Here is a 19112-nt window from a genome sequence, read left to right on the forward strand (position 1 = left end):
AGAATAATTTGACTATGCACACATGAAAATCCAGAGTACCTAGCACAGTGAACACCCACCATAAAGATGCAACACAAAGATCTGGGGCAAAGAATAGACAAATACTCAATCAAAATAACTGCCATTTCTCAACATTAGGAAAATGGGCCAGTGCCTTTATAATGTAAATAGCTATACTCAGCTATGCATTGAGTATGATATAGAAGAGCTCCAGAATTGTATCTCCCCCCCTACATATTGGCAGGTACGAAGAAATGGCAAATCAATGAAAATGGCAAAGATCAACAAATACAACACTGAAATAATATAATTCAACAAACCTGAAGAAGAGTTATTTCAAGCAGAAAAATGAAAGACATTCTTAAAAGTAAACCCAATGTAATTAGGTAAGGTGGCATACACCTTAATACCAGCATTTGGCAAATAGAGGCATGAGAATCAGGAGTTCAAAGCCCTAGCTACAAAAGATACTGTCTTAAAACACCCAAAGTTGTTTAATGAATGTATTTGATTACAGTAAGAGAAAATGGGCACAAATGAGGGAGAACCAGGAGAGTGGTAAGGGAGCAGGAGAGATAACAAGTACTAAAAAATTAAAAGTATTTCCTTTAAACAATTATATAGGAAAAATAGTAACTAACTGTAGTAGCCCACAACTGGGAAGTAGAGGCAGGAAGATAAAGAGTTCAAAGCTAGCCTCATCTATATCTTGAGTTCAGAACTGGCCTGAACTACATGGAACAGTCTTAAAAAAAAAAAAAAAAGTATCACATTTTAACTGAGAATATCCAGAGGTAAAATTTAAAAAAAAGGTAATAGATGATAGTAAAAATGGTGTCACAAAACATAAGGCAGTAGTACTCAACCTTCCTAATGCTGCAACTCTTTAACACAGTGATATCCCAACCATAAAATTATTTTCATTGTTAATTCATAACTAAAATTTTGCTGTTATAAATTGCAATGTAAATATTTTTGGAGATAAAGGTTTGCCAAAGAGAACATGACCCACAATGTTCAAAGCCACCGATACAAATCAATGTTACCTAAAACTAAAACACCAAAACAAGCAAGTTACTAATGATCAGGCAGGAGGCACAATGCGACGTTCACCAGAGCTGGAAGTAGTGTCTCTGGAGAGTGCTGGGTGGGTGTGTGGGTGGGCATGTGTGTGAAATTTTATTGTTGCTTCTGAGATGGATTTTTTTTTTTACACTAAGTAGACTATAACTGAAAATGAAATCAACTTAAAAAAGAAATCTTTGTAGACTAGAAAATATCAAGATCCCAGGAGTCAAAATGATATGATAAGGGGGTATCCCATTTATACTCTAGAGAAAGCCAACTAATAACCTGTAATATTAATCATATTGATAAGTCTCAGGTTAACCTTTCCCACTAGGCAGTAGTTCTGTATATAAATCAAATAATGTATTTACATGTAGGATATCAAATCATCTGTTAAATCTAAATTTCAACCACAGTTAAAATACACAGTACATAAACTGGTTTGAAGGAGAAGCCCTTAGGTATACAAGTACACCTAAGTATATATGCATTGAGTACCACTGTGACTATCTAAAAGTCATACAATTCCTCCTGTTTTCTTAAATAGAAACACTATAATTATTTTAAGAGGGTTTATATACACCAGTGATTATATCCTATGTTGTAAAATACATGAAATATCCTATTGTACAGAACAGAAAGCTATTTATCCTGACACAAAATATCTATGGGATCTCTGTGCTTTGTAGTTTTTAAAGTCTCTTTTCTTGCAGCCAGACTGGCAATGATATCAAAGTACCTGCTAATAGCAATACTTCCCACTTCCTATGTATATATTTAGCAAGGGATTCTAAACCAAGTAATCAAGCTTCAAGTGGTATATGAACACAGCAGACTGACACTAAGAAAAACAGAAGTTCACGGTGGATAACCCTAAGAGATTTAGCGCAATCTAAAGGAAATGAGCAAAGAGCCATTTACTGTGTTTTAGGTTTAGTGAAGTGTTGAATACCTAAATTTCATATAGGTACACATTACATCTGATTCCAGAAACATCTACTGATCATCAACCTGATGTTGGAGGAGTGTCTTCCTCTAAGATTGATATGTTTCACTGAGTCTTAAGAACTACTGGATCACTCACTTTTGGTTCACATTTCTGCTTAGAGAAAGAATAACTATCATTAGTTTGAAAGGATACTGGTGAGATCAGGAATACTCAGCAACTTTCTGTCTTTATAAAGCCAAAGAGCTTCTAAAGAAATAGACATCGAAAACACAGACATAACAGCAAGAAAGCTGTCTTTCTTGCCTAGAAAGAGCACTCCTCTGGTCCCAGAAACATTTATTCATTTATAAAAATTTATTAAGCACCCATTATATGGAAAGCATTGTACTTGGGTGCTAAAAAAACGAAAAAGTGTGGCAAAGTTTTTTATATTTGTAGAACCAGAGCTAGTCCTTGAGTTTGCTGATAGGAGAAAAATGCTCCTATTAGGTTCATTGGGGGACCTAGAGCATGGATATGGTCTTCCATCCGTTCACTTCTGTGATCCTCGTATCAGCCAATTTAAGTCAAAACAAATAAGGCACATTTAAAAAAAATCCTCCCCCCCTTTTAATTGACCAAAGTAAAGCCATAACATTTCATTTGGTAACCTGCTCAGAATTATAAAAATCATTTCACTTGGCCCAGCCCATACTGTCCAGGGCAAAACTTCCAGACAATTCTAATCCCATCTGGCTGTTCTTATAAACTGCATATAAAAAAAAAGTCTTCAGCGTCCTCAACATGACGCGCTCAGTGCGAAGCATTATCAGGGCACAATGTGGCATTTATGTCCTTGACAAGCCTCGATTATCCAGGTCCTTTACCTGCAACATAAAGACATAACTTTAGTATTTACCAAAAGGTCAATTTTGGAAAGATCTACAAGTTCCACTATAAGCGAAAAGGATTACACTATTGCCTATTTAGCATGTGAATAAATTAGCATGAGATAAAGCCTACCTACTGTCAATCTCCTTTTAGGGTACTTCTAAGAACCAGTATAGACTAACTTTGACATTGACTAAAAAACCTCATTCATTCATTTTTTTTTTCCTCACTATTATTTGAGATAGGGTTGTAATATGTAGCCTAGGCTGGCCTTATACTCAATCCCCCTGTCTTTGCTTCTCTAGATATGTACACCATATCTGGTTCAATCTTTTCTCATATAAGAGATGTAACATACTCTTACATGTGATTATGTAGCATAAATTCAGCAAAAAGAAAACACAGTTCAGGGCTGGAGAAGTGACTCAGCAGTTATGAGCACCAACTGCTCTTCCAGAGTCCTGAGTTCCAATTCGTAGCAACCACGTGGTGGCTCACAACCCTCTGTAATAGGATCTGATACCCTCTTCTGGTGTCTGAGGACAGCTATAGTGTACTCATATACATAAAACAAATAAATCTTTAAAAAATGCTGTTTTAAAAAATGTAGTTCAAAAACACAAACATATGCATTTCCCCCAATCCCCAAGCTATTCCACTACCTACCTGGAACAATAGTGCTACAACAAGTACAGTGGCCACATCTATAATACCACCATACCAAAGGCTAAAGAAATGGGTTCTGAGTTTAAAGCCAACTGTGATACACAGTAACTTTAATGCCAACCTGGATGTCAGCCTGAGACTTTAATAATAATACTATAAAAAAAGGACTAGCTAGTGTGACAGGATGGTTCAGTGAGTAAGAACAGTTGATTTTGATCTCCAAGGACCCATCACAATGAAAGAATCTGTACAAGCTGTACTCTGACCTCAATACATGGCATACCCCCCCATATAAAAATGTAGTAAAAAAAAAAAATGGTTTTTAAAGAAAAAGAAATGTTGCCATAACAACCACCAACTGGGATGTCTCCTCACTAAGAATAATCAAAAAATTTAATTAATAGTATTTTGGTCTGGTCAAATGATTTAGCAGATAAAACTGCCATATAGGTCTGATGACCTGAATTCAATCTCTGGAACCTATACAAAGCTAAAGAGAATCAACTCCACAAAGTTGAAAACACACACACACACACACACAAATAAATAACTAATACTTCAAGTGACTTACAAGCTACTTTGAAACCAGATGCCATTCATTAAAAATGTCCCTATTTGGAAAATTGATTACTAGAACAAACAAACCTGTAAGCACAACAACTTCTGAGATCTGCAGCATCTCCTCACCTTGTATATCCTGACCAGCCAGTGTTCTGTGGTGTATGCTTCCTCCAGGACATCAAGCTCAAAGTCTTTATTACCAATCTCAGCATTTCGAACACGGTCAAAGCCTGGTGGACGCTCTAAAAGCAACAAGAGAGAGAACATCTATTATATACGTTGATTTCCTAGAGATGGAAGCTGCAAATCATCTATTGCACTGACTGCACTTTGACTAGAGTCTGTAAGAAAGAGCATCAGATAGAAACGGCAAATCAAGTGCTACCCTACTTGAGTCCTGTCCAATGGGATGCTTGGCAGGGTCCATGTAGCATATGTCTTCTAAGTCTACAAGGTGACTTTCAAGGCTCTGTACTCCTGAGGACTATTATCCAGAGATCTAACACTAATAACCCTTCCATGGTCCATGAGTCCACGAACGAGTTGTACATACTGCAAAAGTTTTCCCATGAAGAAACAAAACTAAAAGACAGGGTTTAACCTGACCAAATCCTTCTCAATGTACTCATCTAAATGGTGAAAAAGCACTTTTTTTCCTCTATTCTTTCTCACACTGCAGTATTCTTTGTTAATATACATACAATAAAAGATAATGTTTTAAAGCACAGAACTTAAAGGCAGACTGTTTGAATACTAATTATCACATGATATTAGGTAGAGTTCAGTAACCTGTGGGCTCAACTTCCTCATTTATAAAATGACATTAACATTAGTTTAAATTATCTTCTGAGTTGTTGTGAGGACTAAATGAGTTAAAAAGACTACACACAGAGCCTGGAAAACACAGTATGTATCAGCTATCACTATTGCTGTTAGTATCATGAATCACACTCACTGGCTTCTGTGTAGACCTGCCCAAAGCGGTAGTAACACATTTTGTACATAAGGCAGTTGAGCAGCACCGGAGAACCCTCACGATCAACCCGGAATTCCCCAGTTGGAGTATAGTAGTCATTCTCCTTAATGTGTCTTCCTGTCTCTGTGCTTCCTCCAATCCGGACCATCCAAAGAAACTTGTTGATATCTAGAGAAAAAAATGGATGCATGAGAAAGGCTGCTGGATCTCATGAACTTACTGAAAATACCACTATTTCTAAAGAAATTTCCATCATACTTTCCTAATAAGGAATGCTATCATTTAACTGTAAAAACAGGTTAGTGTGCAAGCAAAACACTTCCTAAAAATATAAAACTTTTATTAGAAATTGTTTATCGCTGAAATTGCATGCTATTATTGGTCCAGTCTTAAGCCACACTGAAAGTATTCCTACAAATTACATAGGGCTAATCTATTGGAAGAAGTAGCCAGAAGCCACATATGCTTAAATAAGCACTTTATAATTCTTACCAATTTAGAAGTGTTATAAAGACAGGCGGTGGTGGCACACACCTTTAATCCCAGCACTTGGGAGGCAGAGGCAGGCGGATTTCTGAGTTCGAGGCCAGCCTGGTCTATAGAGTGAGTTCCAGGACAGCCAGGGCTACACAGAGAAACCCTGTCTCTAAAAATCAAAAAAAAAAAAAATTGTTGTAAGAATATAATACAAGGTGGAAACTAGGCACAGTGGTGACTATCTATAATCCCAGCACGGAAGCTAAGAGAAAGAATTTTCTGCATTCAAGGCAAGCCTGGACTACATAGCTTCAAGCTTTTATATAAATGAAATCTGTACTATAACATTTTATCCTGAGCCTTCATAAGCATTCAATAAAAAGTTAAACTGGAAGCCAAATATACTGGTGCATACCTTTAACCCTAGCACTTGGGAAACAGAGGCAGATGAATTTCTGTTAAGTATAAGGGTAGTCTAGTCCACATAGTAAGTCCCAGGCCAGATATATCTCTACATAGTGAGATACTTTTTTTCTTCTTTTTTTTTGGGGGGGGGGGGTGGTGGTAAAGAAAACACAGTAAGATGTGGCCAAAAAGAAATAAAACTTTTCACTTCAAAAATAAATAAAATACAAGTGTGTGTAAGACAATACTAATGTCCAATTCTATCACTTTCTGCCTTATTCCCTGGAGACAGGGTCTCACTCAACTTGGAGATATGTCAGCAAGCCTGGGGATCCTCCTATCCCTACCCCAGTGAAAATGATAAGTGTATAAGTGACCAAGCCAGGCTTTTTACTTGGTTTCTGAGGATTTGAACTCAGGTTCTCAACCCCCTATATGATTTCTAAAGAATAGTAATGTAAGCTAGTGTGCCAGCCTGTAGAAGAGGCTTGGGGGTCAGGTAAGGAGCTCACTGTGAAAGCCTGGAGCTCACTGTAAAAGCCTGGAGACTTGAGTTCAAACCCTACAACCTATGTAAAGGTGGAAAGAGAAAATGGATGCTACATATACCCAAAAGATGATCCAACATATAACAAGGACACATGCTCCACTATGTTCATAAGAGCCATATTTATAAATAGCCAGATGTCCCTCAACAGAAGAATGGATACAGAAAAATGTACATTTACACAATGGAGTACTTCTCAGCTATTAGAAACAATGACCTCATGAAATTCTTAGGCAAATGGATGGAACTAGAAAATATCATCCTGAGTGAGGTAACTCAGACACAAAAGAACACATGATATATTCTCACTGATAAATAGATATTAGCCCAAAAGCTCAGAATACCAATGATACAACCCACAGACCATATAAGGCTTAATAAGAAGGAAGACCAAAGTGTGGATGCTTCAGTTCAGCATAGAGGGAGGAACAAAATAATCACAGGAGATAGAGGGAGGGAGAGAAAAGGGAGAGCAGGATCAGGTATGGGAAGAGAGAGGTGATAAGTACAGAGGATCAGAAAATTGAACAGAAATATATAGTAGTGGGGGATGGGGAACTGGGGGGTAGCCACTAGAAAGTCCCAAGTGACAGGGAAGCAAGAGGTTTCCAGGACCCAACAGGGATGACATTAGCCAAAATTCCCAACAAAGCAGGGATAGAATCTGTAGAGACCATCTCCAGTAGATAGGCACGGTCCCCAGTTAACAGAGTCACCTACCTATCGCAAAAAATTTAATCCAGAATTGTTCCTAACTAAAGGAAATGCAGGAACAAAATATGGAGCAAAGTCTGAAGGAAAGGCCATCCAGAGACTACCCAACCTAGAGATCCATCCCATATGCAAGATCAATATGCAATGTCCAAATCCTGCCAAGAAGTGCTTGCTGCCAAGATCCTGGTATAGCTGTCCCCCAAGAGGCTCTGCTAGCACTCGACCAATACAGATGCAGATACTGCCAAATATCAGACTTAGTGCAAGGACCCCAATGAGTTAGGGGAAGGACTGAAAGACCAGAAGGGGATTGCAACCCCACAGGAAGAACAACAATATCAACTAACCAGACCCCCCAGAGCTCCCAGAGATTAAACCACCACCAAAGAGTAACAACGGGGGGTTGAGGAGGACCAATGGCTCCAGCTCCTTATGTAGTTGAGGATGGCCTTATCTGGCATCAGTGGGAGGGGAGGCCCTTGGTCCTGTGGAGGCTTGATACCCCAGTGTAAGGGGGATACTAGAGCAGTGAGGAGGGAATAGGTGGGTGGGTTGGGGAGAACCCTCATAGAGGCAAAGGGGAGTGGGGAATAGGATGGATTTTCGGAGGGGAAATGGGGAAGGAGGACATTTGAAATGTAAATAAACAAAATAACCAACTTTAAAAAAAGCAAAATGGATGCTACAAAGTTGTCCTCAGGTGGCCCTATGTATGCTATGACACATGCATCCCCACACACATCACACAAATTAACTCATAAGTAAATATAACAATGTATCAATATGCTTAATGGAGACTACTTTTTGTTATACATGTAATAATTTGTTTGCTTTTTTTAAAACAGTCTTATTATATAGCCCAGGCTGATCTCAAACCCTGTATGTTGTTGAGGCAGACCTTGAACTCCTGATCTTCTTACTTCTATTCCCAAATGCTGGGATTCCAGGTAAGCACAACAATGCCTAGCCTGTTTTTATTAATAATTCAGAGTAAACAGAAGGTATTCTCAGTTAAGCTCAGGAAATTATAAAGCAGTAAACAAAGTGTATCTTAAGGTTTATAAAATTCACTAACCACAGATAGGGTATTTGAAATGCAAACAAAGTTATTAATTCCCAACCTTGGGCTTTGCCATATCTATTTGCTATGGTAAACACAAAAACCACTGCTGTTACCAAATACTCAAAGGCAAGTTAAAAGTTAAACCATCTCACAGTAAGCAATGTAATCTATGGAGCACCTTCACAAGCAGAGGAGACTGTGAGAATCAAGCAGCAGGGGTACAGTAACTCCAAAAGGATCAAAAACTGATGGATGCAATCTTACATATAAGAGAGTAGAAAATATTAAGCAAAAGCTACGTGCCATGGTGCATGGCTTAATACCAGCATTTGGGAGGCAGAGGCAGGTGCCTCAAACTCTACGAATTTGAGAACAGCTGTCAATATAGAGCATTTGAAGCCAGCCAGTTTACACAGTGAGATCATGTCTCTCCCTCTATAAGTTGTTTGTTTATCTGTTTGTTTGTTTTTGAGGCTACATAATCTTGGCTTTCCTGAATCTCACTAGGATTAAAGGCAAGCATCACCACACTCAGTCATCCCACCTTCACTATACAGCACGTCCCCATCTATAACTTTTTAAAAAAAGAAAATCTTAAGACTGCAGTCAGTAAAGTGCTTGCCACAAAAACATGAGCACCTGAACTCAATGCCTAGCACCCTTATAAAAGCTGGGCATGGTAGCACAACTTAAAATTCCAATACTAGGGATTTGAGACTGGTGGATCCCTAAGGACTCACATCCCAGCCAGTCCTGCTTAACTGGTAAGTCAATCTTGCAACTGCACACATGCAGACAAACACAAAATAAAATTAAACAAACAAAAAAACTCTCTAATCAAGACCTTTTGACAAGCGTGTTGGTTAGTTTTGTTTTGGGGTCACTTGCTTTGTGTTTGTTTTATCAACTTGACATAAATTAGAATCACCGTTAGCTGAGAAAATGTCCCCATCAGATTAACCCATGGGCAAGCAGGTAATGCACTGTCTTGACTGATGATTAGTAGGGGGAGGGCCCAGTTCACTGTGGGTAGGGCCAACCCTGCGATGGTTGCTTCAAGGTGCTACAAGAAAGCAGGCTGAACAAAGAAAGCACAAGAAGTAAGCCTATAAGAACAACATTCCTCCGTGGCTTCTGTATCAGCTCTTACCACTGTTCCTGACTACAGTTCCTTCCCTAGCTTCCCTGAGTAAACAGAAAATCTATAAGATAAAATAAATGCTTTCTTCTCCTGGTTGCTTTTGATCAGAATGTTTTATCACAGCAACAGAGACCATAACTGAGACTCTAAGCAATACTTCTTTTCATGCTAAATTACTAGTGGTAATTGCTCATTTCCTAAATTTCATAAAAATTTTCTAATGTTACAAATAATGACACATTTATTCCAACATCAAACATATCCTACTCAGTTGACAGTGGTTACTTACTATTAGTTAGTGGGAAGACTTCAAGAAACTGCATTTTGTGGTTCTTTTCAACAAATAAGGTCTTGCTAAACAGCCCAAGGTAGATTCAAACTACTGACCCTCCTGCCCACTAAGAGTAGGGACTAAAGATGTGTACTATCCCATCCTATAGAACTATCACACTAAACACACACAGTCATACACATACAAACAAACAGATATGCATACATACAAATATATATTTTTTATACAGTACCTAATTATACACATATATATGTATTACTACCATATATATGTAATTCCAGCTATTATCAATTTTATTTTGTTTATACAAGATACATTTGAAATAGTCTTATTTAAAATAAAATAGAAGCATCTTTCAGAAGCAGGCATAGAACTGGATTTGTAGCAGCAAATTGTATAGAAGAAGCCACACATTCAAAGAAAATTAACATAGAAATACAACATACTCACTAGCTATAGGAAAAGAAAATATTTGCCACAGGAAGGAATGTTAACCACAGACTGAATGACTGGGCAATAAGTATTTACCGCCATAATTTCAAAACACCTAGATTTCATCAAAAGTTGCAAATTGCTGGGCGGTGGTGGCGCATGCCTTTAATCCCAGCACTTGGCAGGGAGAGGCAGGCGGATTTCTGAGTTCAAGGCCAGCCTGGTCTATAGAGTGAGTTTCAGGACAGCCAGGGCTATACAGAGAAACCCTGTCTCGAAAAAACCAAAAAAAAAAAAAAGGTTGCAAATTAACTATACTCAAAATACAGAAAGGAGGAAAAATGTAAAGTGAAGGGTCAAACACTTCATCAACTCTAAGAAGCTGATAGAGAGCCAATGAGATGGCTTATAGGTAAATGTGCTAGCTTCCAAGCTTCATGACCTAAATTGAGTCCCTGGACCCACACACAGTGAGAGTAAAGAACCAACTCCCACAAGTTGTCTTCTGACATCCATGGGATACATGCATCCCCCAAACACACGCAAAAAAATAAATGAAATAAGATAACCTTTTAAAGAGACATTGATATAGTACAATTAACTAATCAACCCCAGAATAACAGGAATTTTAAAATATAAAGATCTGAAGAGTGTAGCTTAGTGGTAAAGTGCTTGCCTAGCACATGTAAGTTCCAGGAATCAATGCCTAGCACAAAAAATAAAAATTAAAAAAAAAGAAAACTAAGAAACTGAAGAAAGAAATTACTGCTTTTGGGGACTGATGTTAAAGGTGCTTGCTTAAGTTTGGGGCCATGAAACAACCACTTATTTTAAACCTCTAGATTTGTTTAACTTTAAAAAAAAAAAGCAGATATGAACTTCAGTTTTGTGAAAGTTACTTTTCCTTTGTATACACACACACACACACACACACACACACACACACACACACACCTACCTAACTTTTTCTTTAAAAAGAGAGAAAACACAGACAGATGGTGTATGCCTGTAGCTCCAGCACCAGAGGCAGAAGCAGGAAGACTAGTACTTCAAGGTTATCCCTATGAACACAGCAAGTTCAAGACCAGCCTAAGTAACATGAGACTCCGTCAAAAACAAATATAAATAAGTAAAACAATAATTGATTCACTAAATTTTCTAAGAATCTATGCCCTGCAGCTAGATATAGTATCAAGCACATTACCATCAGACGAGTACCCAGTAAGGCCTCCGAAAATGACAAGCACATAGCTGACATCAAGCTCCCTCATGATCTCATAGGCTTTTTCTTCTGTGGATGCCATTGCCTGGAAAAATAGATGCACAATTCTCAAATGAAATTTCAAGTCAATCTCCTCTCCTAGCGACACACTTCCCAGAGACTTCACATGTCAGACTGACACTTAAAGGACCTCTTTACCTTACCTGCCCTACTCGAGAAATATGGGTATTATTCCATGTGTTATTGTCCACTAAAATTGTCCGATTTGCCATTGCAGTAATTTGGTAGCCATAATCCCACCATGACATGACTTTTGCATCCTAAAACAAGACAAAAATAAATAAATGTTCATCTCACTGCTCTTAAAATCCAAATACTAAGGAAGAGTGGAAAGGCATCTTTGATAGAAAATAAGACTTGCCCAATTAATCAATTTCTTTACAAAGTAATATAAAATTGGGGCACCTACTCCTCCATTCATATGTAGTCAGGAAATAATTTAAATTATACATAATCCAACATTCCCAAATATCTTAATTCCAGATCACTGAAACAAGAACAGGGGATCAGGAGCTGTAGGAAGACTATAAAGTATAGCTAAATAAATAAGCTTAGTGTCACTAGGTACTTTAAATGTCTTTCTTTCCAGACAGGTCTCAATATATAGACCAAGCTGGCCTCAAACTCAGAGGTTCACTTACCTCTGCATCCTCAATGCTCAAAGCATGTGCCAACACTTCTGGTTTGTCATTAGGTAATTTAAATGATTCTTAATAACATTATAAAGATCAGTTACTACAATAGTAGAAGGGAAAACACATTCAAAAACTATGATGGCAAGGATTAAAGGATTCTTAGTTTGGGAACTGAGTGAATAAGTCAGATTGTGTGTCTGGCATATGTTAAGGTTCTAGGTTTAATCCCCAACACTACTTAAAAAAAATTTCTTAGTTTGGATGGTAAACAAATCTGACTCTGAAATGCTATTCCCAAAAGCTACTACAAAAGAAATCAGATCCTCAAGAGACAAAAACTAAACTGTTATGTGCCACTGTTATTAGGTGGTAACTGTTTATTCTAGTGTCTGCTTTTTCTATAGCAGACATTTTTGTTTGTTTGTTTGTTTTTGTTTTGTTTTTCAAGACAGGGTTTCTCTATGTAGCCCTGGCTGTCCTAGAACTCACTCTGTAGATCAGACTGGCTTTGAACTCAGAAATCCACCTTCCTCTGCCTCCCAAGTGCTGGGATTAAAGGTGCGTGCCACCACCACCTGGCCGACATATTTTTTAACATTTACTTCTGCTGTAACTACGTTGATCTGCCTTATATTAAAACTACTATCATATCAATACACATGTCCAAACAGAATCTAAAATTTAAGTTATTCTAACCCAGTGGTTCTCAACCCTTTAATACAGTTCCTTATGTTGTAGTGACCCCAACCATAAAAGTATTTTCATTGCTACTTTATAACTGTAATTTTGCTACTGTTATGAATCGTAATGTAAATATTTTCAGAAACACAGGTTTACCAAAGAGGCTATGACCCACAAGTTGAGAACCACTACTCTAGAAGACACCTTGGTCTTTAAAACTTATTAAAAACTAAATTTCTGAATTTTTAATTTTTCTAAGCTTCCAATCCATGTAAAAGATGTCAGATTCACTACAATTTCATTTGTCTTCACCACTATCTGACTACCCAGCTCCTCCCAAATGTTTACCTCTGGGGTATTGTGACGAAGCCAATAATAGGCTTCTCGGAAGTCATCAAAAATGATCCGACTGCCATCCCCACCACGAGCAGACAAGACAATGGAGGGAGAAGAATAGGCTTCACTGGTCACCCAAGTCGAATGAAACGTGTAGGTGATGAGGAAAAAGGCCATGACCAGTATCATCCCACTTGCCACCTACAGAATGAAGAACTGTACAGTAAACCAAACACAGACAGCTTCTTATGTGAGAGCAAACTATGTTGGACTAGATAAATTAATTCTGACCACTCAAGACATTGATCTAATACCCCTCTTGAACATAAGCAAATAACACACATACACATTTTTCGAAGCCAACATGTTACTTAAACCTCACTTCATTCTTTTGTTTTTTAAGATTTTTTTTTTTTTTAAATGAGTACACTGTAACTGTCTTCAGGCACACCAAAGAGGGCATGAGATCCCACTACAGATGGTTGTGAGCCACCATGTGGTTGCCGGGAATTAAACTCAGGACCTCTGGAAGAGCAGTCAATGCCTCTATTTTATTTTATTTTTTTAAACATTTATTTATTTGTTTTATATATATGGTTGCTGGGAATTGCGCTCAGGACCTCTGCTCGCTCCAGCTCCTGGTCCTGCTCACTTCAGCCCAAAGATTTATTTACTGCTATATGTAAGTACACTGTAGCTGTCTTCAGACACACCAAAAGAGGGTGTCAGATCTCATTACAGATGGTTGTAAGCCACCATGTGGTTGCTGGGATTTGAACTCAGGACTTTTGGAAGAACAGTCAGTGTTCTTAACTGCTGAGCCAGCCCCAGTCAGTGCCTTTAACTACTCCAAGTAGTTAGATTAATGGTCCTTTAATCACTCCAGCCCCTCACCTCATTCTTAATAGGGTAAGTAGAATCCTGTTGCTTCTTGCTCTTCTTATCTGGACGACTTATATCCAGATTTTTCATATATGTGGACAGCACCTGGGAGACACCAATGCCAGAAAGAATGCACATAACAGGTGCCAATACCAGCATTAGACGCACCTAAAAGGAACAAGAATCATAATCAGTATAATCAGTGTTTCACCAATGACAAACTTCAATCTTTTAGTAGACTATGATGTCAACTTAGCGATTTCCAACAAACACTCTATTCCAGCAAAAGTGGAATAAAAACTATATGATATGGCTATTGCATAAAAGAAGCATGTACTTCTTAAACTTTGTTGCAGTTGAGTCAGTTGCAGTAGAAAGCCTATAATTCCAACAATCAAGATGCTGAGAAAGGCTAGGCGTTCGTTGTACATGCCTTTAATCTCAGCACTCAGGAGGCAGAGACAGATGCATCTCTGAGCTCAGGGGCAGCCTGGTCTACAGAACCAGTTAAAGGATAGACAGGGCTACAAGGAAACCCTGTCTCAAACAAACAAGAAAACAAAACCAGAAAAAAAAGATGGCATTTTCAATGCCAAGGCTAGCGAATTAGCTCAGTGACTGTGAGCACATACTGCTTTTCCAGAAGATCTGAATTCTTTAAAGTTGGGCAGTTCATAAATGAATTACTAAGGACTCCAGCTTGAGGATCTCTCATCCTCTTCTGGACACATGTACACATCATTAAAAGTTTTAAAAAAAAAAAGTAAGCAAGGTTTGGAGAGATGACTCAGCAGTTTAAGAGCATGTGTTGCTTTTCCAGAGGACTAGAGTCCAGTTCCCAATAGCCATGCTGGGCAACTCAAGGAGATATGATACTCTATCCTCAACTCCGGAAGCACCTGCTATCATGCAGCAGACACACAGACACAAACACATAAACATATGTGTTGGAGCTGAAGAGATGACTCAGTGGTTTAGTGGTTTAGGATCATCTACTGCTCTTTTGTTTTGTTTTGTTTTTGTTTTTTGAGACAGGGTTTCTCTGTGTAGCCCTGGCTGTCCTGGAACTCACTCTGTAGACCAGGCTGGCCTCGAACTCAGAAATCCACCTGCCTCTGCCTCCCAAGTGCTGGGACTAAAGGTGTGCGCCACCTCCACCTGGCTCATTTACTGCTCTTGCAGAGGAACTGAGTTTAGTTCCCAGCACACAAGCCATGGCTCACAAGAGCCTACTTCTGGCTTCCATGGCTCCTTCACTAAAATGTACATACCCACACACAGACACACACATATACAAATATAATTAAAACTTAGCGGAAAAGGGCTGGAGAGATGGCTCAGCAGTTAAGTGCACTGAATACTCTTCCAGAGGTCCTGAGTTCAATTCCCAGCAACCACGTGATGGCTCACAACCATCTGTAATGGGGTCTGATGCACTCTTCTGGTGTGTGTCTGAAGACAGTTAAGTGTACTCATATAAATAAAAATAAATAAATCTTTAAAAAAACAAAACTTGGGGAAAAATACCTTGCCTCAAAACCGTAAATATAAATAGCAATCTCTACTGCAGATCTAAATGTATATATATTTATGTTCTGAATAATATGATTTTTTATAAACTTGCTTACATAATAATTATATATATTATGTAACATATAATTAAAAAATTAACTTTTTTTACAAGCTTATTTCTGGGGGCTAGAAAGAAGGGTCAGTGGTTAAGAACACTGAATGCTCTTCCAAAGGACCCAGGTTCAATTCCACATGGCAGCTCACAACTGCCTGTAACTCCAAGATCTGACACCCACACATACATGCTGGCAAAACAACAATGCATATAAAATAAAAAAAATAAGCCGGGCGGTGGTGGCGCACGCCTTTAATCCCAGCACTTGGGAGGCAGAGGCAGGCGAATTTCTGAGTTCAAGGACAGCCTGGTCTACAGAGTGAGTTCCAGGACAGCCAGGGCTACACAGAAAAACCCTGTCTCAAAAAACCAAAAAAAAATTAATTAATTAATTTTAAAAAAAGACTTGTTTTGTTCATTTTGTTTTTCAAGATAGAGACTTTCCATGTTTCCTAAACCATTCTTGAACATATGATTCTACTTCTCAAGTGTTGAGACCACAAGTCTATACCACCAACCTCGGCTAAAATACATTTTTATTGTTGTTTATAATTTTTAAATATATGCATATATTTAAATATAAATATACACACATACAAACAAACAGAAAGGGCTGGAGAGATTGCCTAGTGGTTAGAAGCACTGGCTACTCTTCTAAGGACCTGGGTTCAATTCCCAGAACCCACATGGCAGGTCATATCCGTCTATAACTCTAGTCCCAGGGGACTCTAACAATCTCTTCTGGCCTCTAAAGGTGCCAAATACACACACAGTGCACAGACACACACACACAGACCAAATACTCATACACATAAAAATAAAATAAAAAATATTCTGAAGTAGGTAAGATATATCAGAACTTACATCAAACCCTCTCTGCCTTAACAACAAAGCAGTAGACATTATACTCAAGGTTTTAAGATACTAAAGTCCACCCCAGGGGCTTAGTGCTTATTCTCCCACTCTTCTGGAGAACAGCCTGAGTTTGCTTTCCAGCATCCACAACAAGTGGCTCACTACTGCCTGTAACATCAGTTCCATGCAAATGGTTTTCTTCAATCTGCTCCAACTTCAATCAAGTACCTAACACAAGATTATGAGCCCAAGAAAATTAGATACCACAAACAGAATGAGTCCCTTTGCATTCCAAAAAGGATTAACAACTGCAAGCAGCTTTGCATAATCTTCAATATTTTTTTCTAGTTCAGCCAGACAAAAGGAAAAGACAAGACCTCAGAGTCAGGGATAAAGTTTTGCTGGAACTTAGGGCATTCCTCACCATTACAGCTGAAAAGTACATGCTGGTCACACCATACATGATGATAAAGATCCGAGCATCAGACAGGTTGCTAAAGCAGTAATAGAGGCCAACTACAAAAGAGGGAAAGAAAAGTAAGTAGCTGAGCCCTGTAAACAGACATCTACACGGGAAAATATCTTCATTGTGACTGGACTACTTCACACATTTATCTCAAAAGGAATCTATTAGAAAAAAATATGCAAAGATGTTTACTATAATATTCTTAATATACCAAATGAACACAAATAATCTTATGCCTAGAAGAAGATTACATCATATTTTAAGTATAAAATATATTAAGATGCTGCTACAAGAAGTTATAAGTCCCTTGTCTTTTTCCACATCTTTACACATGTGTATACATGAAAAAATATTTCTATAAGTTCTAAATCAGCACACATTATTACTATTTTTCCCCAGAGTCAAGGACTGATCCAAAGCCTTCAATCCCAGAACTTGCAAGGAAAACAGAGGTAGCTAGATCTCTGTAAGTTTGAAGCCAGCCTGCCATATGTAGCAAGTTCCAGGTTAGAAAGGAATAAACAATAAGATCCTGTCTTGAAATTAACTAATACTGATAATGAGGGTTTTTGTTATGGCTTTTTGAGAATATTTCACTATGTAGCCCAGGGCAAACTCAAACTCACAATCCTCCTGCCTCAGGCTTCCAAGTGCTAAATGATAAACATTCAGTACTGCAATCTAATTTAAAATTTTAACAGTGGTAAGACAAGTAAGTAGTCAGATCTAGTCCAAATTTGCCTGTTTGTATTGTTTAACTTATCTCTATTGTTTTTATAATATACAAATTGCTTTAACTACAAAAACTCAACATAGAACTTCAACAAGCCAAGAAGAAAACTGAGTTGAGAGAAAACCATGCTACTGGGTATTAAGTGTAACACCCACATGGGACAGCTCACAACTGCCTCTAACCTCCACGGTACCCAATATCCTCTTCCAGTCTCTGCAGGCAACTATACTCATGTGCACATACCCAGACAGATAAATAAAAATATTTGTAAATATATAATAAAAAGTACTGTAGTATGTATAATATTGTAATGTTTTTATACTACAAATACAAAATGTTATAGTATTATAATAAAATTATATAAAAGTATAATATAAAAAATTAATAGTTAATATATTTGGAATCAAAGGGTAATTCTTATGGTCACTTCAAAATGCAAGACAGACCTGGAAACATGAAGACAAGGAGCTGTAGGTCAAAATAGTAGGAGGACCAGGTTGTGGGCTGGTGCTCAGACACAGATGCAATAATGGGAATGTTATTCTTAGCATAAGAGGGATCCAGCAGAGAGTAGAAACGCCCTGTCCAGGGAGAAATTTTTCCTGAAAGAAAAAAAGACAATATTTAACACATATTCCTTTTTTTTTTTTTTTTGAGACAGGGTTTCTCTGTGTAGCCTTGGCTGTCCTAGAACTCACTCTGTAGACCAGGCTGGCCTTGAACTCAGAAGTCCACCTGCCTCTGCCTCCCAAGTGCTGGGATTAAAGACATGTGCCACCATCAACTGGCAACATACATTCCTAAAACATGAAGCTAAAATGCTAACTAATTACTACTCTCCCATCTTATTTTATTACTAGTGTGCCTGTGTAATGTGTCTGAGTATGTGCAGAGATGCCGAAGGAGGAGGACAGCTTGTGGCAGCAGGTTCTTGCCATCTGCCTTGTCTGAAGCAGGAATTCCCTTACTGTTCCTGCACACTTTATATTCCAGACTAGTTCACCTCCAAGCTTCTGGTGACTGAACTGTCTTTACAACCCACTGCATCCCAGGACTGCAGGGTTGTACTAAAAGCACTTCTACCCACTGACACCTCAGCAGCCTGAAGCATTACATTTTAGAAAAAGGCTGAGACAGGAAAGGGCTGTTTTTCCCTTACTACCATAAATTATACTTACAGAATTTCACTCCTTTTCATTTTAACTTGAGAGTATTTCTGTTAATGCAATAATTAGGCTATATATAAATTCACGGGGGTGGGAGTGGGGGTCAGAGAAGCCTACTGGAAAGGAAGATCTTAGGTTTGATCTGCTCAAATCAAGGCCAACTCCAGAATCTAAGTGAACTAGGTCCTTTATCCTGCTATGAATTAGAAAAACCAAATTAGGCCGGGCAGTGGTGGCACATGCCTTTAATCCCAACACTTGGGAGGCAGAGGCAGGTGGATTTCTGAG

At 38.3% G+C, this 19112-nt stretch overlaps 1 protein-coding gene across 3 annotated transcripts in view; it reads right to left on the bottom strand.

Annotated features, from left to right (window-relative positions):
* Positions 1-289: 289 nt before the first annotated feature.
* The window catches only part of Stt3a (STT3 oligosaccharyltransferase complex catalytic subunit A), a 36282-nt gene continuing 17459 nt past the window's right edge, over positions 290-19112 (bottom strand). For all 3 annotated transcript variants that reach the window (XM_031343030.1, XM_031343032.1, XM_031343031.1), the window contains exons 10-18: positions 18105-18260; positions 16884-16975; positions 13990-14145; positions 13108-13296; positions 11587-11703; positions 11366-11468; positions 5070-5258; positions 4241-4356; positions 290-2883 (exon numbers count right to left, since the gene is read on the bottom strand). In XM_031343030.1, the coding sequence (XP_031198890.1) occupies positions 2845-2883; positions 4241-4356; positions 5070-5258; positions 11366-11468; positions 11587-11703; positions 13108-13296; positions 13990-14145; positions 16884-16975; positions 18105-18260 (1157 nt within the window). In that variant the 3' untranslated portion in view covers positions 290-2844. The remainder of the gene's footprint in view (positions 2884-4240; positions 4357-5069; positions 5259-11365; positions 11469-11586; positions 11704-13107; positions 13297-13989; positions 14146-16883; positions 16976-18104; positions 18261-19112) is intronic.

Source organism: Mastomys coucha, unplaced genomic scaffold (assembly GCF_008632895.1).
Source record: "Mastomys coucha isolate ucsf_1 unplaced genomic scaffold, UCSF_Mcou_1 pScaffold23, whole genome shotgun sequence".
Classification (NCBI taxonomy): domain Eukaryota; kingdom Metazoa; phylum Chordata; class Mammalia; order Rodentia; family Muridae; genus Mastomys; species Mastomys coucha.